The 26,824-nt window shown below is 40.2% G+C and overlaps 1 protein-coding gene across 2 annotated transcripts; it reads right to left on the minus strand.

Moving 5' to 3' along the window:
• Window positions 1–5,274: 5,274 nt before the first annotated feature.
• Window positions 5,275–26,789, minus strand: dpy19l1l (dpy-19-like 1, like (H. sapiens)). 2 transcript variants are annotated; one of them, XM_084053106.1, is made up of 22 exons: window positions 26,272–26,789; window positions 24,908–24,932; window positions 24,695–24,782; window positions 24,040–24,177; window positions 23,043–23,163; window positions 19,429–19,522; window positions 18,705–18,756; window positions 17,326–17,417; window positions 16,696–16,795; window positions 15,572–15,649; window positions 14,315–14,401; window positions 13,572–13,631; window positions 12,631–12,711; window positions 12,240–12,341; window positions 11,571–11,642; window positions 11,094–11,185; window positions 10,433–10,457; window positions 9,881–10,000; window positions 9,329–9,503; window positions 8,818–8,917; window positions 7,143–7,268; window positions 5,275–5,853 (listed from the first exon to the last, which is right to left on the minus strand). In XM_084053106.1, exons 1-22 carry the CDS (start codon window positions 26,495–26,497, stop codon window positions 5,682–5,684), a joined length of 2,226 nt encoding a protein of 741 aa, XP_083909232.1. In that variant the 5' UTR covers window positions 26,498–26,789; the 3' UTR covers window positions 5,275–5,681. The 2 variants fall into 2 exon arrangements, with proteins under 2 accessions (XP_083909232.1, XP_083909231.1); XM_084053105.1 differs by having other exon boundaries at window positions 18,705–18,762.
• Between the last annotated feature and the right edge of the window lie 35 nt (window positions 26,790–26,824).

The raw sequence follows: 26,824 nt of genomic DNA on the forward strand, positions 1-26,824 counted from the left end.
TGGTCTTCAAAATTCAAATTTGCCCGAAATGCCCCCTATACCCGCATAGTATTAATATTAGGACTACTAGTAAACATAAATCTGAGGCGTGATTACAGCAGTGGTGGACAGTGTACTCAACCCCAGTACTTGAGTCAAAGTATAGATAGCCTACTCCTGGTCAAATATTCTACTACAAGTGAAAGTTGCTCAGTGAAATTTGTACTTGAGTTAAAGTACAGGAATACTTGCTTTAAAAACATTTTAAGTATTCAAAAGTAGGCTATTATATATGATTTAAAAAACTACTTTAGTATTCAAAAGTACATATTACAGAGCACATTTTCTTTTTAATATCAATGAATTGCGATATTTAAATGTAGTCATATATACAAAGAAAAGGTTTCCCAGAAACGTTAAAAAATAATCAATTGTGAAAATTGAAGTTCACAACTAAAGAGCATTCATAATAGCCGTTTTACCTCCTAGAAATGAAAAGCATTTGTCTACTTTGAAATGTAATGGATTGAAAGTCAATAGTATCCAAAAATACAAATACTCATATAAAGTGCAGATAACCTAAAAGTGTACACCTAAGTGTACCTCTAGCCTATAATTACTGTCCAGTAGCTAGGCTACATTTACCTGCGGATTGTTCCAATCCTAATAACATGCATGTAGCTATAACACAATGCATGAACGATGCAATGTAGAATTCTGTGTTGCCTAAATAAAATAAAAAAATCACACCCTGTGTGAAGGAAGCGGTGCCTTCGATGAGCCCCGTATTGATGTTGTCATCAATATTTGTTTATGGGACAGACACACACCTGGACAGACACACGGACACACGGACACACAGACATGTTTGATCTTTTTATGACTATTTACATTAGAATTAGGTACTGTACGAGTACGAATAACGCTGAACACCCAAATACATCTGTTGTCACCAACAAACTTCTTTTTTTTTTTGAATTGATGAGTGTTCGTTGTTGACTATACTATACATTAAGCCGCAGTTTAGGACGTTTTCAGTATTGATATTCTAATCTAGACGCCTCGTTTTTAGGCTAATATCTTCGGCAGAAAAACGAGCACAATTCTACTCAATCAAATTTAAATGAATGAATTAGGACTAAGTGAAAACAGCTTTGTATTAAAGGGGGCATAAAAGACTGGGTCTCGCTGTATTACTCAGGCTGCACTGCAGTGTCTATTCACAGGCGCGAACCCACTACTGAGCGGCACGGGGGTTTTGACCTGCTCCGTTTCCGGCCTGGGCCGGTTCACCCCTCCTTAGACGACCTGGTGGTCCCGGGCTCCCCCAGGAGCTCCATATCGATACCGAACTTAGTGCGGACACCCGATCGACATAGTCCACTGCAGCTCAGAACCCCTGAGCTCAAACGATCCGCCAGCCTCAGCCTCCCAGTAACTTGGATTACAGGCGCACGCTACTGCGCCCGGCGAGAAATAGAGGCTCTGCTAGGGCTTTTAACTTTGAGATAAATTACGTCATCGGTAATACTGGAGTCTTCACTACCATCTAGTGGTAAAAAGGAGAATTGCCAGTATCGAATAGGAGAGGTTTTTGACAGATGAGAGAAAATACATTTCTCACTGGAATGGAAAATCAGTCAACAATGGTGACCCCGACTTATACTTTAGTACCCTGACCAACAATGGTCCCCTTGAAAAATCCATTTAAAACTTGTGTAGGCCTAATTGTGAAGCACTGTAACACTAATTGTGTGTATAGTTTCAATGTAGGCTACTGATAGGTTCTTGGTTTACGTATGTATTAGTTATTATTAGATTGTTGGTTTACTTACTTACTTATGTATTACTATTAGATTACTATGTTTATGCATTTGATGTATTATGATGTATTATCTTGTGTCCTTGTTTACTGTAAATCGCTCTGGATTAAGAGCTCTGTTAAAGGCCTAAACTGTAAACTGTAGTGGTGGACAAAGCAGGCTACACAACCCCAAATACATACTCATATTACTGCACTAGGCCTTAAGTAGAACTCTTGCTTAAAATAAAAAAAACAAAGAAAATGGGGGGAAAACTCCTAACTTAAAATAAGAACCGTGTCTAAAATAATGTAATGATGACATGACCAAACTAAAGAAGCCAGTGTGAAAGTGGTTTAACTGTCTTAATACCAAGTTATAATCTGTTAACAACCATGCAAATGCACATTTTTCTTTATTCATTGGTGTCCTGTCATTTCCTCTATCCAAATTGGCTACTCTGAAACCTTCCAGTGTAAGGGGATGGAAGGTCGCTATGGCAACGTGGTCAGCCCAGTTCTGATCTATTGATTAATAAAACAAATATGTATATATTTTTTGATTGATTAATTAATCGCTATTTATTGAGTTCTTCTCATACAGATTTGTTATTTGTATACAAGTGGCATTACTGTAAATAGATTGTGTATGAAATGAAAGCCTGCCAGGCACTTATAACAAGGTGCATAAGGTGATGTCATGGATGGAGCTCTCTCTCTCTTTGATCTCTGCTTTGCCCTGCAGGAGTCAACAAGCATAGTTTTTTCCTCTAAAAATGGATCAAACTACAATAATGACTGTATCACCCTGACATGTGCGTGAAGGATAACATGAAAGCAAACTGACGCTGTGACACTTACATGGAATGTTACATTATTAGTTTGCAGATGGAGTACGGTTTTTATTCAGTGTTCATATGTTTATAGGATGGTGTATTTGCACTGTATTAGCCATACTGATGACAGTGGATTTATAGTGTTGTCTGTTGACAATCTGCTGATCTGTGAGCCCAGCCCACCTGCTATTTACAGATATAACTGCCACATTACCTGTAGCCTATGCTCGACTCAAGTTCCTTTTAATATGCAACTCTCTGGTATAAAGGATTCTCTGACTGGTAATCATTCATTTTCATTGTGTACCAAGTTAACCATACTATACTGTGCACTTCCTCCCAAATGCCTGTTTAATGAGAAGCAAACTGGACATGGACCATGTACTGGTTCTTCTGTTGCCATGGGTGAGAGATCTCATCGACAACAGATCCTGTCACAACAAAGTGGGCAGCATCTTTTTTTTTATCACCATAGCTTATGCAATATGTTACTTCAGAACATTTTAACAACACATATTACTGGGACCACTACAGAAAATGGCACGGCAGATGAACATTTCATAACCAAGTATTCACATTATAATAGTTATCACTGACTATCCTTCCAAAAAATTGCCCACAAATTAATACATTGCCCAATGCCCATACAAGTTACAGGCATATACTAGGATTATTGTCTTATTTATCACAGATTCATTGTGAAAATGTATTGGGTATTGGGTAAATTATGACTCTCTAGCCTACTCCCAAACATTTGAGGTGAGTGTCCAACAGATCAGACTGCAGTAGTATTGCCCGCTCCCAAGTGTGACTGCATGAACTTAAAAACAGCATGCACGCTGAGCAGAAACTTGTCTGTATAAACAAAAACAAATACAGATAAAAAGGTTTTATTTTTAAAATACAGACAAAATAGACAAATATTATAAAAGACATAATAAACAAAGCTAGGCTTGCCATAGGAATAATTATTTACAACAAAATGTAACAGGATGTATGGTTATAGCCCACTCCCTAAAAATGGGCTCTTTGAAGAAAACTCTTACATGTGAGATGTGCATAATCAATCTATAACATGGTGAAACAAATAAAATATAAACCATTTATACTGTATGCTTTCTTGATCAGTAAGCTCGGGCACATTTAGTATTCTTATTAGTTATCAATGCTATTGTATTTGAGAAAACCTTTAAGTAAAAGCAGAGATTTTGCTAAAGTGCCTATGGTACAGTATGTATATGGCATCAAAATATGTTGTACCTTTGATGCAACACCGACCCAAAAAGAAATCTGCAGCATTTATATAATTCAATTCACTATTGCAGCCAATGTCGGGTCTTTTCATTTCTTACATTGGGTTGACTTGTGAGAGCTTTTGTATACATTTGTGGGACATGCATACTCTTTCACAACTAACAGCACACTTGTACTTCAAACACTTGCTGAGTAAGGGTCAAAGAACTGCATTTACTTCAAACAATTGCTGAGTAAGGGTCAAAGAACTGCATTTACTTCAAACACTTGCTGAGTAAGGGTCAAAGAACAGCATTTTCTGAGCAAGAACTGTGTTGTATAATCATTCACATTTAAAATACATTTAAACATAGAAAGCAGTGACAACAGTGACTGAAAATGATTACATCATCAATGTAGAATTTCTGTTGTGGCACCAAAGTTCACTGCCAAAATTGACTGGGTTAAAGGCCACTTTACTTTCACTGCATTGGCATAAAGGCTACAGATAATATAAGAGCTCTACCTTTTAGTGAGAGCATCACAACTTTGAAATCAGCTTACAGTACATTATTGTTACAATACTGAAGAATTTAAGGAGAAAACAAAGAGTGCTACTATTTAGAGAAAATTCACTGCTACCAATTATTTGGGTTATTCAGTTTTAAAGAATCCAGGTTGCAAACAGTGTCTTTCCAGCTGTCCTGGAGGTAATGTATCAATATGAGATTTGACATGATGAGCTGGCACATGCAGCTTAAAAAGGCTTTGGCAATAATACAAAAATAAAATAAAATAAAAGGTTTTAGCATATAAAAAAAAGGTGTTAGCATATTCTAAAATATATTTTGGGTATGCATAAAGCATACATTTTCCACATGATGGAGAATGTACATAACGGCTGTCCGTACTGGGGTCAATCCACTTTCAATTAAATCAATTTATAGAGTAGATTGCATTTTAAATAAAAAAACCTGCAACTCTTACCACAGGAAATGTAAAAATTATAATGAAAATTCAAAATGAACTGACCTCAATCCTGAATTATTATTCAGCTGAATTATTATTAAAAGGCTTAAATAACCAAACTTAATTTCCCTGTGATTCTTTTGAACACTTTAAAACACCACTTTCCACTGACAAAAAGATGTCACAACACCCTTCGGCACACATTTGTATATAGAAATGCGAACACAAATAAATTATAAAAAAATATAGTATTACTGAAAATCTTTCAAGATCAATTATGGCATAATCAACAGTTCAACACTACATAACAACTGAATGGATATAGTTGTTGTCATGTTCGCAAAGGGTATTGCTTCACAGTTGGTGGACATCTTTGATTGGTCCTGGCAGAAAAAAGTTAACTCCAAAAGCAAAAGCCAATGAAAATTATTAATTAAAAAAACAGAAACACTGATGTCTGACTGCAGGGTTGTGTATAATAACAAAATTTCAAGCCAAATACAAAAAAAAATGTGTAAAAGAACCAACACAATAAAATAAACAAAGAAATGCAATGCCTCATATTTGGCATAGAAGAGCACCAAATAAATTGAAATGTGAACGTTTTGGGACAACGGGAATACAGCAACTGGCATGATTAATGAACTCTGGGGAACGTGGGGGTTCTCTAAAGTCACCAACACAATGGAGAAACTCCTGGGTCTTCTGAAGTCATAAGGGAGCGGAATAGAAAGCAGCAATGGCAGTGGTTGCTCCAACAGAGAGACTGACCCTACAGGGAAAGGAACCTCACCCCCAAGACACAACAGGCTTAGTGCCAGTGTGAAAAATACTAGATAGTGTAGAACAGTACAATCCAACTGTTATCTGACCTCTTTGGCAACTTTAGGGACTTTGAGAACTTTATAAACACTGTTGTCAAAGACAGTGGTGAAGTGGGGCCGTGAGTTCCTTGACATGAGGCTGCAGAGGGGGGTGTTGCCAGCATTCTGGGGGTCTTCCACGTCCCAGATCTCTGGCATACTGCAGCCTGGCCTGATAACAGAAAGATGTGAAGACTGTTAGGGAGCCATGGGAAAAAATATATGATAAACTGTTCTTATAAAGCAGTTTCCAAAACTCTTCTACAGCAGTTCAAATGTCAGCCGTTGATATGAAAGTATAGCTTGGCCAAGCTTCTCTCCTCAATTCATCAGATGATCAGAGAAACACACTGGAAGCGTGTGCTCAACGTAAAGGAGCACTTCACTGTATTCAAACTTATCTTCATATAATTGATCCTCACTAATGCTCATAAGACAGCACAATTTCCATCCACTCACTCCACAAACCTTCCTACTAATGACATTATCGATGGGGATTCCAAGCTAATAGAAACTACAGCCTTTATCTTCCTGGAAAGAAGTTAGCATGCTATAATAGAAGCCATTGCGTTAATAAAAAGAAAATAAAACGTTTTAAATCTAGTTTGAAATGACCGAACCTGCCTATCGATGATGTCACTGGTAGGCAGGTTTCAGAACTGTTCACAGCCTTCACAGACATAGAACTAGTAGACCAACATGGTACCATATTGTACTGAGCATTAGTGAGGACCAATTATATGAAGATATGAAAATGGGTGAAGTGCTCCTTTAAGGCCTGATCATACTTGATGTATCTGTGTAGCCAGGACGTTCTGAGGACAGCAGACATGGTTCAGCACATGCTATAATTTGGTGTCTGCACATACATGCGCACTACAAATCAAAATAGTGGAAATTGGTGGTCTCGCAGTTACTTCTGCCTGTACACACTTTCATCTCTTCTGACTGTCAGGGCAATTTCTCTCCATGAACTGAAGCACATTTGGTTGTCTTTATAGTCTTATAACAATGAATTATACAGATACGGGTAGCAATGGATCTCCTCACTCAGCCTCTCCTCAAACAGAGCAACCATTTGTTTTTCTAGTGCATGTGCATACAGCATACTTCATAAAGTATGCACAGTCACAAAATCTGAGAGGAATGCAGATTTCCACGTTGACATGAGCTAGTACCTAAATCTACTGGGAAGGGGGGGGTTAATAATTGAGATTGCATTTGTTCGGCCCAATTCGTCATTCCGTGCATGCTGGGTATCATCCTGCTAAACGATTCATTCTAATGCCTACCATCCTATGACTGAAATATCAGAGGTCTAGATACTTGCAACTGCCCATATGCCGTTGTGAGCTCAGTCATTGTAACCTATTTTAGATGACAACTTAAGAGAAATCCCCAAAATGTCAAATACATTGTGATGTTTCTTTTTAGACTAAGAAACCTGTGGTGTTCATTTACCTGGTTCGCCTGATACACCACGAGTCCTCCAGGACAAAGTAGTCCACATCCAGCTTCATCAAGTTCCTTTTAACCGCTTCTCCAGACATGCGGCTGTACATGGAGTACACCAGCTTAGTCCTCTCCCTGAGGACAGAACAGTATATTTGGTCAAATGAACCATGCCACTACACTCAATACATATCATTGTATATTCACAGCTTTGGCCATAATATTGGACATACTGTAAACACTGAACATTTTCCCATTAGTGCTGGCTTTATTTTTAGATTTCACGTTTTGCGCTTTTCTTTAGCACATCCAAGTTCCAATCAATCTAGACTTTAAAATGCATTCAAATCTAACAATACCGTAACTTTGACAAAAATAAAGTTGTAAATGAAGTTCACCGTGAATTCCACATCTCGAGCAAATGTCAAGTCTCTAAGTTGATTTTCACAGCCTACACTGACATGGAATGAATCCAATTACTTCCTCACAAATCAAATAAACCATGGTAAATGCTTTGTAAAATAGTCGGCAGTCATTTCAGAATGTGTTCACATCGCTACACGTCATGTTTTGCCACTTGAGCAGTGTACCTTTGGTGTCCACATGCTGAAACCGAGGGCAACCTTTAGCATATTATGTACTTAAATGGAAAAAATATTTGACCAAGTGACTCATGATTCCGGGCCATGTTTACATTTGCTTACATTTGTGATTTGTTTACATTTGTTATACGTTAGTTGAGGTATGGCTGCTATCCACTGTGTCAGCACATGAGTTTTAGAAGATGACTGTTTGAGTTATCTTGGTGATGCTCATATAACAGGAAAATTACATCACATCACAAACAAAGGAAGAAGCTCAATAGGTTGTTAGGTTGTGTCAGCATGAGTCTGTTGACCCGCTATGTAAACTTTGCATGTGTATTTTACTGTAGACGCGTTTGTGAAATGGGAATGTAGTATATTGTAGATAAGGGAAGTTTTTAAGTGATATTGTGCATTAAATACTTGTGGCTGAGGTTAGTGTTCAGAAGAACGGAAATCTGGTGCTTATGGATCTACATTGAGTTGGTTATAAGTAAGCCTTGCTGAGTCATGTGGCCCATAGGGCAGGAGCCCATCTCCCGTTTCTGTAGCATGGGCAGCTTGATGTAAACCCCTTGTACATGACGCTAGTATTTCACTGGGACTTACCCCCAAACCGACCCTTGATGCAGTGTGCCAAGCAGGGAGACATTGTGTGACATTTCTATAGTCTTTGGTGTTGGTTATGGCCATAGAGTTATAATACATCTAGAGAACGGACGGCCCCGCCCCCACTTATTAATTTCAATGAAAGTTGCTCAGAAGCGCATGATGCACCCGGACGTACCCTTTTCTTCCGGGATTAAAGCAGGCTACACCAGCGTTTCAGATGATAGAAGCATGCGCAGTGGCGTTGTAAATGCGGAGGTCTTGCAATACCCGATTTTGTATCTCATCCTTTTGCCAAAGCGTTTAAGCCCTGGAAATGGGCAATAAAAATGTCCCGTACTTTTGATCTATACTAGAATGCTTGATTATTTTTCTCAAAAGGGCTGCCCCTTCTACTTCTGTAAGGGGTGTGCAGCCATAATACATGTTATCATAATATTCATCTTGCCATAATAAAAACCTGTTGTGTACAGTGAGATGTTAGTGCTGACCTCAGACCAGCGTCTTCATAGTGGGGGTGGTTGACAATGGGTCGTCCAACGGACAGTTTCACACTGGCCATGGTGGGCATGGCACCAGCAAATACAGACTCTGAAGAGTGCATGCAAACACACACACACACACACACACACACACACACACACACACACACACACACACACACACACACACACACACACACACACACACACACACACACACACACACACACACACACACACACACACACACACACACACACACAATAAATATAAGCGAAACCGAGAGTTATAAGAAATGTGTCCTGCCCCTTCCCTTCTTTTCAATGCAATTGTCCCAGGTAATCCTCACTGGGAGTTAAAGGGTAGATTATGGGTCAGTGCTTCATTTGATTGGTGGAAAAAGTGAATTTACCATGAAATGAAATTATTCAATCCATTTTCATTTAGATAATTTTCATCATCCAACTAAACAATAAGCTCAATGGGGTTAAAATTACATCATGACCAGCAGCACACTCACTTGGATGGGTGTTCTCTTGGATCCAGTCCAGCAATTCCTCCTGGGGCAAGTTGCTGAACTCACCTATGATCCCCCACTGGGCCTGCAGGTTGACTATACCCTGCACAGCCATGATGGACACAATGGCAAATACCGCTAGCTGCAGCTTCACCCTCTCACCTATCCATCCAAACAACTAACACACACACACACACACACACAGTCCCATTTATATAAATAGAAAGCAGATAAGCGAGAGAGGCATTTTACGAAAGGGAAATTGAAAGAGTAAAAAGGAAGATAAATCAGTACAACACAGAAATGGAACTGGGAAAAGTTGTGACAAATTGTGACATGGACATAACCTTTCCTTTCAACACATCAGGATAGCCTCTATGAATGTGAACGCTGGACATTTCTAATGAAGGGCATACAGTAGATGTTTATAGATGCAAATCTTTCAGGATGGCGAAAATAAATTATACAAATGAATGGTACTAAGGATGACTGATGTACTGCAATGTTTGATACCAGTTGAGAGTAAAACCAGAGTGAAAGTGGTACAGTACTGACCCGTTTAGAACAGACCAAGGCGGCCATGATGCACATGTGGGGCGTGAGGAAAAGCTTCAGACGCATGATGAGGATGGCCAACACGGTAAACGCCACCAGCTGGAGACTGTGGTATACCAGCTAAAAGAGAGTGTGAATGCACACATCCAAGTCACCAAAGAAGCTCAAGAGAAGAGGCACGATGAACCAGAGACTCAAACGACAAATTTAAGTTAATCATTGAAGAACTTGCTGGTAAATCTTGGCTGTGGGTAAAAATCTCAGTTTTAAAACTTTGAGAGGGAGGGAAAGCAAAGAAGACCCAAACAGGATCAAGGGGATTTCATACCATGAGGAAAATTGCCTGTCAACCCCTGGCAATGAGTTAAATAATGGAAATCACAAGATACTGTATAATTGCTAGGTTTGTTGAGTGCAGTGCACAAACCAGGCTCAGAGATTGGACTCACAGCATTCAAATGCATGAGAGTGCAGAACACATGCAGTATTCGTGTGACAAAGCCACTGAATACAATTAGCAGTAACAGCCAAGTGTACAGACTGAGTTCTCACCTCTGCTTTTGCTGTCATTTCAAGCCTGCAAAATAAAACAGAAGTTACTGGATCAATTATAACAACGCCAAGCTCAGTTATGAGGCGTTAGGTGGTACACTCTGGGATAACATAACACACGACTAACACATTTGATTCCCAGTATGACACATATTTGCAGTTCTGAAAAAATGACCAACACCAAAATAGAACAAAAGTACATTATAAGAATTATATAAAAATGTGATGTGAGCCTATAACATTTTGGAATACCATACCCACAAGTTTGGAAATAATTGTATTTAGCAACCAGTCTAATATTCGTATGCATTAAAAGATAATAGAAAATCAATTCCAAGCACGCTAAACTGATTTGTTTATTTAACCAGGTGAGTGGGGACAGAGCATTTGCTTGAATACTCCCCAACCGTTAATTCCTGCTACTGCTAGCTTACAATCTATGATGTAACTTATTGTAATACCATTGTTCATTCGAGCCCTGGCCCAGTCATGGTTCATGACCCTTCTAACTGTTCACAGTCAGGAGCCACGTAGCCCATTTTGACCTCCAATTAAAAACAAAATGTAAAAGTGAGGTACATTAAATGGGTATGAGTGAATGAGAACGCTCACATTCAGGAAAATGCATTCAGGTCGAGAGAGGAGCCTATAGATTACTTACCCTTCAGACTCATCTTCATCCTCAGACTTGATATCATCATCCTCCAAGGCTTTCTTGCCTTCCATTAGGAACCTCACTATATCCTGGACAGTCTAGACAGATAGTGGTGTGGGATAAACCATTAGTCTGGTAAACCATCCCGGTCACGTGAATTCACATTATCATGGTTGTGTACTGCTACCCACCCAGCGCTTGGGGCCAGACCGGTCTGCAGAAGACACATGATAATGTGAATTCACGCGACCGGGATGGTTTACCAGGCTAATAAACCATCACACAGAAGCTCAAATGCAGATCATAAAAGGTATGAACATTTTACCAAGGCTGAAGCCATTTTTCAAGAAACCATTAATAATTAATAAATAGGGACAATTTGGTAGCTACACACTTGTGTGATTTGTTTTAACTGTCACAATAGTTTCAGATTCCCGTTCTCATGAGTAAGACACAGCCACAGGATTACAGTAGTTAACTTACCTGTCTAGCAATGAGAGCAACCACCAGCACATTGACAGGGAGCAGTAATGTCTTGGTATAGCGTAGTGGCGTCTGAGAGATAAGAGGAGAGAAGAAAAATATTTTATAAATAGATAAAATAAATAACAGTTCAAGTCAAATGATAATCATTGCTGACACGCAAACGCACACACACACACACACACACACAATTATTTGGACTATTGCTTAAGTTGTACTCATTCATACGATGGTTTCACTCTCCAAAAATAGCAGATCTACAAGCTCACAATGCATCATATTTTATGCATCATGCAATCAGGCTTATGCCTTTGTGAGTTCTGTGAATTTAGCTTCTCACTCTTTTTCTTGAGCGCATGGAAATTGCCAAAAAGCTCTGTGGTTTAGTATCAGATAATAATTACTGATACTAAACAGCAGGCTATTTTGTTTTCAATGTTGACATTTTCAGAGCAGAGCAGTTGACATTTTCAAGCGACAGGGAGGGAGGGTTGTGAGATTGTCACACTGTTCCTTATGCTCTGACACATTTGTCCCTTATCTTCACTCAGTTATCACCCCTTGACTGCAGCTTGGATGGAGCGAAATGTCAAATACTATGACACATGATTTTTCACTTAAAAAAAAAAAAAAGTGTTGAAACGGTTAAGGACCACACCACAGCCATACCTCCATCTCCATGAAGTCAAACTCAGCAGCGCAAGTATACATCAGGGTGTGGAAGTCCTGGTAACTGGTGAACTTAGACTTGATCAGGCCACTAATGTGTGCCTGGAGAGGAAGAACAGGAAGACAAAGCAATATGTTTGACTCAATTTGATAAATAAACATATCTAACTATCTACACACACACAATGTATTACATGCATACTATGTATGTGTGTATGTATGTATGTATGTATGTATGTATGTATGTATGTATGTATGTATGTATGTATGTATGTATGTATGTATGTATGTATGTATGTATGTATGTATGTATGTATGTATGTATGTATGTATATATGTATGCATGCATGTATGGGGTTTTCATATAGTAGTTGACTTTAGACAAGCTTACATCGTCAGAGACTCCGAGGATGGAGGACAACATGAACTTGAACAAAACTGTGGAGGTGAACCAAGCCAGTCCCTGCATGATCTAAGGAAAGAGACGAGATGGCACCAAGATGGGAAATGAATGCCAGCTACAAAGAAAATGTTTCTTAATTATCTGGCAAGTATGGCTTCTCTATAGGCCACAGATCTAACCGAAAATCCATTTGAGATACTGGTCTAAAAATGAAATTGTCAGAAGTAGCTAGTGAAATTTCAAGACGTGCCAGACACAAAAGTTACAGTAGTAGGCTATTGTTCATTGATGTACACACAGTTGCCTCACATACAGGCCTACAAAATATTTTGAGGGTTGCGTGGTTGGGAGCAGGGCAAGAAATGTATTAGATTTCCCCCGATAAATAGGTTTTTAGCCCCGCTAGTGGAATGTTAATGATGGTGATGCCGTTCAGTCAGATGGTCGGCCAACCCAACACTTTGGTCAAGACATCTCAATTCCTCACTTGGAGAAAAGGTTTGTTGTGGACCAAAGAACTGATTAAAAGTGGGCATGGTGGTGGGCATGGTCTATCAAAAAAAAAGGTGCATACTGTAACTTCTGAACAGATTCTTGTAAGACCATGATACATTGAGTAAAGGTTTGCAATGGGGCCGGGAAGAAATGATTCACTTTTAGCACTGATCGCCGAATACCCTGGGTCACAGCCATGACCATTTTGTCTCCAAGGGAGCCTTGTGTGTTTTTTTAATCAAATATTGATTTGAGATCTCCTCAGATGTAACGGCAGACTATCTTCACATCCGAATGTTATAGCTGGTTACCCGGCTGGTGAGGGAGACAAATTTACCGACCAGTCAAGTATTTAGCTTATGGTGATTTCCAACCAACTTTGGAAGGGTGGGGGAGGGCAGGGTAACACACACGTACAAACAACTTCTCCATACCCATGTCACAATGCCAGGTTTGAAGGCTTCAGCAAATTTGTCCCTTAATGCGATGATGGCCTGCAAAGAAATCCAGAGTTATTATCTAGCTGGAATAGATATGACACAAACCACATACAATGTAGTGTGTGACACATCCAGTAAAACTGAGTCCCAACACCATGCATAAATATTTGATGAAAAGGTGTTCAACAATGTATTTTTAATTATCCAATATGATATATACATTTGAATGCAGCATTAAAATGACAATACTGTATGGTGTTATTAAAACTATTCTCATTTCCTTTTATCAACATAAAGAAAAATACATAAAAACCATCCCCTCTCTATATCTTCTACAAACATGGGGTTACAATGCTGAATTATGCAATTAAGGATGGTCAGGCTAACCACAGCAATATTGCGAAATATGAAATATTAATGCTAGGCCCATTCCATCAGCAAACAATTTTCGAGTTTAACTGTGGTTTTGTGGCATTTGGGCAATGTATTGACAGCAGCTAATTATTAGACATAAAACTTGGATTCTGAGTCACTGTTTTACTGATAAAACCAATAGATTTACTGTAAATATGAAGTCAAAGATTCTTTAGGTAGATTCATGGCAATACTATGCCAACAATGGAATGGTCAGTAAGTCATAATGGCAAATTTAATTTATAAGACCTGACTTAACTAGTCAATCCAAGAAAATGCATTGAATCCATGTCAGAGGGTATCTCACGTCGATTCCAACTCACCCAGATGGAGACGAGGGAGGAGGCGTAGAAGGAGGTCAACAGCATAGAGTTTCCAAACATCAGGAGGAAGCACACACCCAGCGTGACCTGCAGGAGGAGACAGGAGAATTGAGGCATCATTCATCATGAGCCGGCTTCTTTGATATGGCTGTGGATTGTAGAGTGTACACTTCTGATGGATCCATGCTCAGAGAGTCAGGGATATGTAGTTTTAATAGTATAATAATTAGAATATAAATTGTCCATTTTCAAACATAATCTGTATTGAATGGCAAGCTTTACTCTTAATCCCACATTGAAAAATGTGCACGATTCCTTTAGTCTGCATATTTGCACAGTGTAATGATTCACATTTCCTCACCCCACTGGGGATAGAGATCACAATACAATACAACCAAGAACCAAGTCATGCAGGACACACAAGCCTATTTTCATGTGTCCAGTGAGTAGAATGTGTTCTTTTTCTCCTCTCCCACAGACACAGATACACACTCGCCACTATTCTTTTGCCAAGCTCTTTGAATTATGCAGAACCATATGTCCTCACACATCTCCACCATCTTAACAAAAAGGGATGCCCGCTGCCATCTGCTTATCTGTAGAGCACACAGACCTGGCCTGCTGAGAGGATTAGAGGTGAAGAATGTGGAGGAGAAGGATGGAAAAGCATGCCTACACACCACAAAATTCTGCTCACAGACATAAACACAGTCACACTTCTGTCCTGGGCAGAACAAACAAGATTTTTTTGGCACGCCCACCTAAGCACTTTGAGAATAAAGCGGAGTTCGCAAACACACATACAGTATAGCCTGATTTATACATGGTACGCGCTGGTGTCACGCACCACAAATGGTCAATCTACGATATCAGTAGAAATTTATTTTTTGGCAAGATGCTTTTGAATGCTTTCTTTCCACCTCACCTGCACCAGTTAGTCACGTTTCCTTCTGTTACACTAAATTCACACCAGCAGCAGCTATTTCTATTCTGTTGTTTTTTCACAAAATGGGAGGTATGATTGGCATCCTTGCAAATAAGCGAGTTGTGGTCCAACAAGATCTCCACTGCTCCGAGAAGGCAAACATTTTCATCTACAACTTCTAATTTAAGACTTTGTTATTAATAATCGGTACTTCCATACAGTATTCCATTTATGTCCTTCTAAAGTGTTGAGACAATTTTTCTTATTTATCATTGTGCAAAAAAATAAGAATAGAACTATCTATTCATGTCTTGCTTGGTAAAGTTGTCTACCATGTGAGTCACCAGGATGGACTGCATCTTGGTGGGGCTGAGGTAACCCAGGATATATGAGGCAAACAAAGAGGCCACCTGAAACACACAAAAACAAATACTATCAATAATACGCTGAGGGCACACTCCCTATAAAATGCAAATGATTTGCTCGCAATAGTCGGTGCATTGCACCGCTGGGACATTTCCTGACACAGATTGAGCACAGCCATATGACTCAACCAACAAATCAAGGCTTTGATAGAGGCTCAATGCCTACTGTACGAGCACATTTGGTCTCACATAACGCTAAGCTTAGCTGTGGAGAAATGGGCTCATTAGCGGTTTAAAAATAGTGAGAAATGGATCAGTGTGATTTAATGGGTCTTTGTCTTGCATTAGCTTTACCACATTAAGCTGCTCAGATGCTGCTGTAGAAACTGCAGAGCCCTAACAGGGCTATCTTCACAGTGTGAATGAAACTGTTTCAAGCAACACATAAATGTAAGGTTTGGTGTGAACTTCTGCCTGCCAGCCTCTGCTGTGTAATCTCCAAATGTCTCTTTCTGCATCTCTAACAGATTCCTTCCTCCTGCACCTTCTCTATTTTAAAACCTCCACACAATATGCTTTTCCTTTGAAGCAATCTCTCCCTCCAACAATCCCAAACAAAGGAGCTTAATAAATGCAATGTTTTGCCATGTGACATACACAAATAAATAAGAACATTACATACAGGACATTCAATGGCAATATAAGATAATACATAATCAGATAATGGATATTATGCACCAGTCAGCATTCATTACATTTATTTCATTCTCTTTTCTCATGTGCAGTTTCTGGGTATCTTGGTCCTTATGCAAACTATTTCTCTTGTCACTTTATTCCCTGGCGTGTGCTCTGTCTCCATTCCTTTCTGCTGCCCACAGTTCACAGTGTGTGTATGTATGTGTGTGTGTGTGTGTGTGTGTGTGTGTGTGTGTGTGTGTGTGTGTGTGTGTGTGTGTGTGTGTGTGTGTGTGTGTGTGTGTGTGTGTGTGTGTGTGTGTGTGTGTGTGTGTGCGTGTGTGCGTGTGTGTGTGTCTCCATTTTCTCTCTAATCTCTCCCCTGCTATCTCCCCTCTCACTATGACCTCTATTACCTGAGTGAGCAGCACAAACTGGGCAAACTGCCAGGGCAGCATGAAGCACAAATTGGAGATTCCCAGGGCAACCATGGCCATCCTGCTTGGGTTCCGTGTCCTGGTGGTGGTGAGACAGAGGATGGTGGTGAGACAGAGGGCAGATAAGTAAAGATGAATTAAGACTGCAGTCTCTCACACACGCACACGCGCGCGCACACACACACACACACACACACACACACACACACACACACACACACACACACACACACACACACACACACACACACACACACACACACACACACACACACACACACACACACACACACACACACACACACACACACACACACACACACACACACACACACACACACACACACACACACACACACACACCTCTGCTGATTAAGACTTGGGGCTTGAATTTAAGGTTTTGGAGAAACAACTACATTGATTGCATTCAATTATGATCAACGGCAGGGCCTTGCTCAGTCAAAAGAATACAATAAGATATGTCAAACAGGTTCCCAAGTTTTGAAATGGTCAAAGCTAGTGATCGTCATGAAATTATCACAACATCTTGCATAATAACTCAAAATCAAATTGTATCGACGGAAGAGAGAAGGAGAGACGACGAGTTACCGCAAGATGTAGGTGAGCAGAAGCATTTGCAGCACCAGGAAGGGGTAGCTAAAGCTCTCCCTCAAGGGTGGGGTCCACATCACACGAGTGCTCTGGGAACACACACACACGCACACACACGCACGCACACGCACACACACACACACACACACACACACACACCGTAACCCAGTGGTTCTCAAAGTGGGGTCCGGGGACCCCCAGGGGTCCTTGTGGGGGTTCCAGGGGGTCCCCAGCAAAATTGTTTGTATAGCATCATAATCAGTTTAACCATTTTACCCTATATACATTGGCTAATTGAAAATAGCCAATCTACAAGCTCGCAATGCATCACATCCAGCTTGTACATCAAAAGATCTTGGAAAACGTGAACATTTTGGAATATTTTTTTTTACACTTTAACAACACAAATCTTGTGTGGGGGTCCCCGGCAAGTATTTTCCGAATGGGGTCCGCAGCCACATACATCAATTTGGGGGTCCTTGACATGAGAAAGTTTGAGAACCACTGCCATAACCAAAATGTCAAAGGTTGGACCATGCAATGGCATGTGGTTTGAGTAAAACACAGATTCCCTGTCTAAGTAATCATTCACCGTCGTTCTGGGTGAGAGCAGCATCTACGTGAATGCCTAAATATACCGACTCAATACATGCGTGTGTGCGTGCGAGTCCACAGCTAATCTTGCAAACCACTGAACTGATCAGCGCCAAATGTCTTGTGCACACTGCCAGTAGAACAAGGAGAATATTCTTCACATATTGTGAATATCTTTCACATTTAGAAAATTCATTCATAACCTCAGATCCTGACGTCATGTTGATGACGATGTCAGCCCAAATATGGAGGGACGGTGTATCAAAGATTCACAGGGAAGCCATGCTGTTATTAGACCCTCTTTTTTTTTTTTTTTTGCATGACTATGCAAGATGCAAAATCATACTCTATGTATAAACTTTCACCCAGTACAGCCTAATGTCAGTGTTAGCCATACACAGCCATCAGCTCATGACACATGGCCATGGTGCGCTTACACTGCTAATGCCACAAATCACAGATGAAAAAAAAAAAACGGATCCAAGGTGCAAGGGAGAGAGACAAGAAACGTGGGTGGATTGAGATGATAAAGGAGTAGAGTGTATATAAATGAAATGTCAGTGTATTGATCTAATAACTCAATAGAGATTCTTGCCATCTGTATTGAGGGAGGCAAGAACGCACGCACGCACGCGCGCGTGGAAGACGTCTCTGTCAGCAAGAGACTGTTCCCTGTGCACCCTTTTGACTACTGTAATGAGTTCCCATTAACCAGCCTTGAGTTCAGCATATTTATTCATTTTCAGCATTTTAGGCATTTAGCAAATAAGAAGTACACTCACCTCACCGTGGTTAAAGAAAAAGCACAGAGTCGTAACCACGCCTCCTAGCCGACTGCCGCTAGGAAGACAAGAGATACAGAGAGATGAGGGTCAACTTTCATCTGTCAAATGTGTCAAATGTCTTTTATTAGAGCCATGATGTTTGTGTTTTTGTACAGCATGTTATTAATCAATAAACCTTGCATGCTAATGAATAGTTGTCTTAATTAGCATTTTTTGGATTGATGATTGACAGTGATTGTATTACATACTTTTACAATGTGGACATAACCACACTGTCTCTCACTCATTCTGTCCTGCCTATGAAAGCCTGCAACAAGGCGGACAGCTGGTGCACCAAACTTCTTACAGTATGTACAGTGTATTTACGGTAACCATTTAAACCCCATACGTTGTTGATTGAAGTCCCTCAGGGCTTTATATTACTGTCTTTTCTGTTTTCACTTTACATTAAATATCTGTGCTGTTTCAGTTAGTGGTTTCGGTGAAGTAAATAATCACAAATGGGACAGCTGCACACATGAAATAAATTATAACGCTATGCATCGCCTATGACTACAGTATGTGATATTTTCATTTGCATACTCTCAAAATGTGCTCAATTTGTTTTTGGTACAGTAGGCAAAGTGCTTTCTGGGTAACTGTAATGATTGGCCAGTTCTACCCTCATGCCCATCTGACCATAACAACATAAGGGTCACAGTGACCAGAGGTACAGACTTACCTGAGGTACGTGCCATAAATAAAGAACAAACTCATCATCAGGCCGTTCAGCAGGAACACAATGGTCACGTAGAAGTATGCCGGATCGCCCATTCCTAATAGGCATGGGTCAGAATAATAGATTATTAGAATTTTTCATGAGGATACCAGAATAAATTCATTGCTGAAGCTTTTGTTTTCTTAATGTTTTAGTCACAATAATTGATAGGCAAATGCAATGCTATTAATGTAAACTAGGATGGTGAATGGTGCAATTTCCACCATTTGATAAAAAAAAAAAAAAAAGAATCCCCAGAACAATTTTACCAAAACAAATTCCCCTTAAAAATTGCTACTGCTATTAACTCATTCACTGCCAGAATAAATACATAAATAAATCATCCACTGCCAGTGATCTTTCGATTTCATTACCTTTTCAAGTAGTCACGGAATATTTATCTCCAGTATGATTGATCCCCTGATCGTTGCTAATCACGGGGGGTTTCACTGTGCTTCCGTGAAGAAAATAAAAAAGTCATCACAACCCCCCCGTTTGCTTGTTATAGGCCGTTGAAAATAGCATGTCTCGTCGAAAATACATAGTAAAACACAGGAGGTGAGATACAGGCGATTTTATACGTTAACCAGGAAGTGAATGGAGCAGTAAATCTTGGGATCACGTGATCGCCTGGTTCTGTGTGCATCTGAGGATGAAATAGTCACTCATATGTTAGCAAAGAGCGCCATCTAGTGGAAGCACCAAAAAACACAAAAAGTCGTAAAAGTGGTCCTTGACAGTCTGAGCCTTTGGAAGAAAAGTTGTCAAAATCGTCCTTGGCAGTGAATAAGTTAATAACGAATAATCGTTATTAATAGCAGTAGAATAATCGACACATGCATGCATGCAAATACATAATAGGAAATCAAATTAACAACAACTCTATATTTTGATCACTATTAATTGATTTCCTATCCATTATCCTGCAAACACAATTATCTGGTAGTAGTGAAATTGATCTGTATGCACATCACGGAAGGGTTACCACCAGGACATTATGGCAAATAGGTCCAATGTGTTTCTGGAGGGGTCCAATGTCCAATGTGAATTGGAATTAATCTCCCAGTTCAAGTACCTTGGAGTCATTTTGCACTCAAACCTGTCATTTAAGAAACACATCAATCAAGTGACGAAATTAAACTTGAACATTTTTAAACAAATCTGGCCCTTCATAACAGTTGATGCTGCAAAAACATATCTCCTGTATGATTATATCCCACATTGGATACCGTTTCACTAACTGGTTGTTAGCTGGTTCCACAGTCCTAAAACCATAGAACAGCTTTTCAATAGAGCCCTCAAGGTATTTGCAGAAAACCACTCATACTGTCATCATTCTGGAAGAATATCACTTCTTTAGTTTAGAAAACTAAAGTTTGTTTAGTGCTTATTTATCTGCAAATGCCTACATGAACTAGCTCCACAAGAAAAGAGACTTGGCACAAGGTCAGACAGACAGACACCATAGGGGACCGTGAGGTCCATCATGGACGGACCACCGTTGGACAAAACTTCCTTTGCATAAAAGGCAGCTTAAACTGGAACAGCCTCTCAGTCACGCTAAGTAAAAGCCCTCACAACATTTAAAGGCCAAATTAAACAATGGTTGAAAAACAACCAGACTTGCGACCGCTTATAAATTCCCCTAGTTCAAATCTAAACTGTTCTTAAAGAATGTATTTTTTCCCCACTGTTTTCTGTTCGCATGTACAGTAGTTGAATGTTGTGTTATTTTTGTATTTATTAGTGTGGTTGCCCTAACAGGGCAACCAGACTATAGTAATATATTAACTTTATTTATTTATTATAGATAAACTTTATTTTCATTGGCTACTCCTCCCACAGTTTTCGTGGGCTATCGTTTTGCTAAGAGATACGTTGTATATTTTAATTGATATTAAATTATTAGTGAATTTCCCCATTGACTTATAAAGGGGACATGCAAAGACTCCCATTCAAGTATTTCTCTCTCGGAAACCATAAGGGCTACAGTTACAACACTTGGAGGGGAGGTTCAAAGTCCCATGCATCCCCTAATTATGAAAAAATAATTACACCAGTCAGCTTCATGGTGGCGCTATAACAGCCCACTTTACGTTTCTTGAACCGTAGGTTGTAGAATTCCTTGGGTCATGACGCATCTCACCATAAAGGCCACGCCCATTTGCATCTGGATAGATTTTCCGCCATTTTGAATTTTCTTCAAAACACACTTTAAGCTCCTCCTCCGACGTATTTTGTCCACATCTCACAACAATCGGTACACATGATCTCTGGACCCATGCGATAAACATATCCAAGCGGAATTTTGATAGTCCATACCGTTCGTCCGTAATTGGCTTCCAAAGTTAGTGGGAGGGGCCTGTTTTACAAAAAATGCCAAAAATCACGAACGAGGGCGTCCAGTCAATCCCAAATTTGAATCACATATGTGGTTTACTCAACGAATCCCCAAAAGCATTTCCACTTTGATCCATAGGGGGGGGGGGGGCACAAATGCACAAAATGTAACCGTTTGATGCAAAAACATGATTTGGGGGGGGGGGGGGGGGACGACGACAATCCTCTCCAAATGAAATGCAAGTGATCTCAGGAGTGACGTGACAATATGATTGGCCCATTACATTTGTGCGAGGGGCCTATTTCCTAAAATCAAAACGGCATGTATCACGAACGCAGGATCCGATCGGCACCGAATTCGAATCACAAGCGCAACCACACTTTGCAATTTCCCAGAATAGTGAATATTTGTTGTTTGTTCTGTATGTCTTCGTTTTTATGTCTGGGGACTAGGGATGGAAATTAGCTTCACGCTAAATCCGGAATATTTACACATAGTGTAAAGATGACTTCATCCTTCTCATGTTTAAAGTGTTTATTAATGTGCATTGTTCCTGCCAAATAAACACAAGTAGATACATTTAAAAAAAGAAGGAAAAAAATGAAAGAACTAAACTTTGAACTTGTACTTGCACTGTAACCATGACCTTTCACTGATAAAATAAATAAATAAAACAAAATCAATAACGCAGCTCCTGACCCTACCCTGACTCATCTTCAAAGTTTGATCCAAATCAGATTAAAACTATCTAATCTATCACTGTGACAGATAAACAGATGCTGGCAATTAGAATACAAGCACTCCAATGGGCACGGATGGAAGAAGTAAAGCTATGTATTAAACAAATTTGTTTTGAATATTAATAAGATGATCATTATATTTTGAGAAGATGTCAAATTCAGCATCACCACATTTCTTGTAAGAAAAGCGTCTGGAATATAAAATACAAATTTTGATCAATGATGATGTATTTTCTATTAACTGCCGTCTCACCATAGGATTAATGGTATCTGGCCAGAGGCAAAGAAACCCATAAAGGTTTATGCAGCAATTAGTCATCCAATCACTCAACATGAGATTGCTTGCTATACAGTGCATGTGTTCTGTATGCGTAGTTCCAGGTTATTGGTGGGTGAAAATTTGTATCTGTGTGTGGGCGGGCGGTTGTGTGGTTGTGTGTGTATGCCCTGGCACATGCATGAGTATGATTGCAGAGCGTCATGGTGACAGACTGTACCTTCACAACTGTCGACAGGGGCCAGCCCCTCTCCTCTGTTGATAGACCAGCACATCTTTGTAGGAATCCCAAAATAGTCCATTGTACCGGTGTAGATTCTGTACCAGCTGGCCAAGACCACCTAGGTAGCAGGGGTGGATGGGGCAGGGTGTTGGGGGGGAGAGAGAAAGGAGAAAAATGAATAACAATTCTGATTGCATATCTATTGGCAAGTCCTTTTCCGTCACTGGGTTTTCTGGCCATTGCATCTCAGCTATTTTGACGCAAGCCAAAAGGCTTTCAACTGATTTGTTTATGATGCTACTCATCCCAGTCGTTATTCCTAATATTACATGCGGTTAAAAAGTTCTTACCATTTTGAGTACTTGACTGCCCCCAAAAAAAATCGATACAGATTTGATATGTCATGACTAGTGATGCACGGGTCGGGTTTTTTCATGACTCGGCCCGCCCCGCCCCGCCACGGAACCCAACCCACCTCAACCCACCCCGCGAACCCATATATAAATCTATGGCTCAACCCGCCCCGCGACCCGCGATTTTTTTATAATTCTGTAAAATCATGGTTAGAAAATAATCCCCAAGTTTATTCAAACTGTTTTATTGTTATTATTCTTATTCTTATTAGGAATGAAGACAAAACAAGAGCATGTTATTTTAAAAAAAAAAATTGCGTGTGAGAGCGCGTGACCCGCTCACCCGCAGCCAGCATAATTGCCTCCGAAATTCTGACTCGACCCACCCGCGCCGCGGGTTGACCCGCAGGTTACGGGTCAACCCGCGCATCACTAGTCATGACAGTCTTTCAAAAGAAATGTGACTGAGTTGTTTTGGTGCAAATGTGGTGTATTGTATTATATATGCACACATGCTTTTTTTTAACGAGTCCTGCGTTTCTCTATATGCACTCTGCGTTTCTCTATATGCATATTAATCAATATTACAAGAAGAGTGTAGTAGAAATGTTGGCGTAGTTGAATACTAACATTAATATTACCTCAGGATACAGATTGAATCTCTTCAAAGTGTTAATAATCAGGGGGTACTCCGTCAGGTGATCATTCATGACCATGTAGAGGCCATTCAGGAAGGTGGGTGCCTCAATGATAGTCTTGTAGTAAGAGTAGTACAAGCCCTGGAACAAAAGAAAGACATACATGTACAGTGCATGGCATGTTCTCACACAGAGAGACTCATAATAAAGCCTGATTTATACTTGCTTGCACATCGTGTCTCATACCAAAAATAGCCGATTTACAAGCTCACAACGCGTCGCATTGTGAGCTTGTTGCTCCGCTATTTCCGGTGTTGAGACATCGGCACGCAACGAAGTATAAATCAAGCATAAGAGAGGTAAGTTGAGCAGATGGCAGTGGCTCACAGCCCATTTGGTTCTAGACAATCCAGTGTAAGAAGAAACATCTTATTTACATAGCATCATGCCACCGCCAGGGTCATTCTTCAAAAGGTCAAGTTTATTCTGTGCCCGAAAACACAGTATGAACTTTCTAGTGACTGCAAGCAAAACAATGTATAATAACTATGAACTATGTTCCACATCCACTCCACATGATACAACCATGATATGAAAACAAACAAAGTATGCGGGACAAAAAGAAAGGCAAAGGCCCAGGGAATTAATTAAAATGTACCATTTCAGTCCGAAAAGCCATCTCCTTCTCCAGGTTAGACAAGTGTGAAAAGTGTCTGTCATTCTCAAAGAGCAGCGTAAGATGATACCTAATCATCAATCAAGAGAGGGGCAGACATATTAGTCAAATTGACAAAAAATACTATTTATTGTAGAAGTACTATGCATTGCTGGTTGGCAATATCAACACAGTGAAGAACAAAGAATGGCTTACCAATGGAGATACCCAGCCAGAGCAGCTGTGAATAAAGTGGAGATAAAGGAAGATAACTTGAAATAAACTTGGATATCATGGATGGTCAGTCACAACCAACGAACCCAAATTAGCATAGGGTTAGGTTCTATAAGACTAGGAGTATACACAATAAATTCCCCAGTGTTAATACATACATTTCATTTACTCTGTACAAATCCAATTGGATTAATATTTGTACAATCTTTAGTTAGATGTGAGTAAGTATAGTCACAGTGTTATAGTCCTATTGTTGTATGGTTTGGTGCTGTATTTATTTATTACTATATTTTATATTGTGCACTTTTACTTTTATTCTTCTTACTCTGCTGCAACAAGAATTAATCCCTGTGGGATGAATAGTGTTATCCATCCATCCATGAAATGAACATAGAGGATTTCAATGTGTATTAAAGTTGGCTGGCTGCTTAGCCCTAGTACAGGACACATTGGTCGTTTAATCTGTTGATTATATGACCATAGGATCCTGGTCCACGGCTATAGATGGCTGCCATGTGTTACTTTGGGATGATGACAACAACTTTAGGACGTTTGCATGAACTTCAACGAGCTTGCAATGCAGGCAGCTGACGTGTAGACTAGAGGAGCAAGCAGGTTGATAGCAGTGCAGCTTTGGAATGACAGTTACACTGGTCTACAGTGTTGCCACGTGTGCTTATTATAAGCGACTTGCGGCTTGTTTTTTTCTGCAAAGTTGCTTGTAAACATTGGTGGTTGCGGTTTTTGGGGCTTGTTTATAAAGTGTACTTGCTTATTTGGGTAAAGTGTAGTTAGTTGCTTATTTCAAGGACCCCCAAAGTAATTTGTAAGAGTAGGACCCCCAAAGAAATTTGTATTTGTCCACAGACCCCCATCTGACAAAAAAATGTGTGGACAGGGACCCCCATACAATATTTGTGTTGTTAAATGTTTAAAAATACTCCACATTTTTCACATAAAAAAAAAAGTTTTTACAATAGCAGATCTACAAGCTCACAACGGTGCGATCCGTTGTGAGCTTTATGAACAACTATTTTCAAATAGCCCATAGGTAATAGGTTTAAAGTGCTTGTATTGCCTATACAGTCGCTTCTTTTGGGCTTATTTTCATAGACCTGGTTGCTTGTTTCTCTCGCAAAATCTGGCAACACCACTAGTCTAGCTAGCCCTAGTTAGCAATCACTGTTATTTTGGGGCAATGGGCACGGAATCTAACTTAGCTATTCAGCTAACGCTACTGGTGGAGAGAGCATAGAGTTGGTGTGGAGACCTGAAGACAGACAACAAGCGTCGGCTAGCTTGGGAAGCTAACAACTAGCCACGTCTCACTCTCTGGGTGAACTTACCCAGAAGCAGAGTGATCCCTAGCTTCATGAAAGCAGAGGGAGACAGTCCCAGTTTGCTCCTGATGCTCGACAGTCCGTTTGGAAGAAAGCCGTGATGGGAACCCTTTCCATCTTTGCCCGTTCGTCTACTTTTGCCAGAAAGAGGAACAACAAGCGGACTCTTCTCTCGGTCAGCCTGCTGGGTTGATTGCGTCTTCCCCGTCTGTTTTCTGTTTTTAACCACCATCTTTTCCCCCCAAGCCGTTGGAATGGAGGCAGTGTGGGACCCGTTGTGCACACCGGTGGTGCTTCAGCTCTGCTGGGTTGTTGCCCCTCCGTTGCAATCAAGTGCCCGATTCTGTGTCTACGCTACCTGACTGGTGCGTTTACTCACACCCATAGCTCTCACACACACTACTATATAGTACAGATGTTGTGAAACTGCGCCCCCAACTGGAGCTTCTACACGACTACGTAAGCGTGCGTTAGTAACCATGGTAACAAGCCGAACTCGCGGTCACAGTTCGTCACCTACTACAGTCAATGTGGCAGCTGGTTCTTCTCAGTTCTCATT

Source organism: Gymnoscopelus microlampas (genome assembly GCF_963454915.1).
Source record: "Gymnoscopelus microlampas genome assembly, chromosome: 3".
NCBI classification, from domain to species: Eukaryota; Metazoa; Chordata; class Actinopteri; order Myctophiformes; family Myctophidae; genus Gymnoscopelus; species Gymnoscopelus microlampas.

Coding starts and splice junctions, on each gene's coding strand:
- dpy19l1l (XM_084053105.1), bottom strand. CDS start 26,497: ATGGTGGTTAAAAACAGAAAACAGACGGGGAAGACGCAATCAACCCAG. Junction 15,650..16,695: donor AGTTTGTGCTGCTCACTCAG/GTAATAGAGGTC, acceptor TGTGTGTTTCAG/GTGGCCTCTTTGTTTGCCTC. Junction 11,186..11,570: donor TTGCTCTCATTGCTAGACAG/GTAAGTTAACTA, acceptor CTATCTGTCTAG/ACTGTCCAGGATATAGTGAG.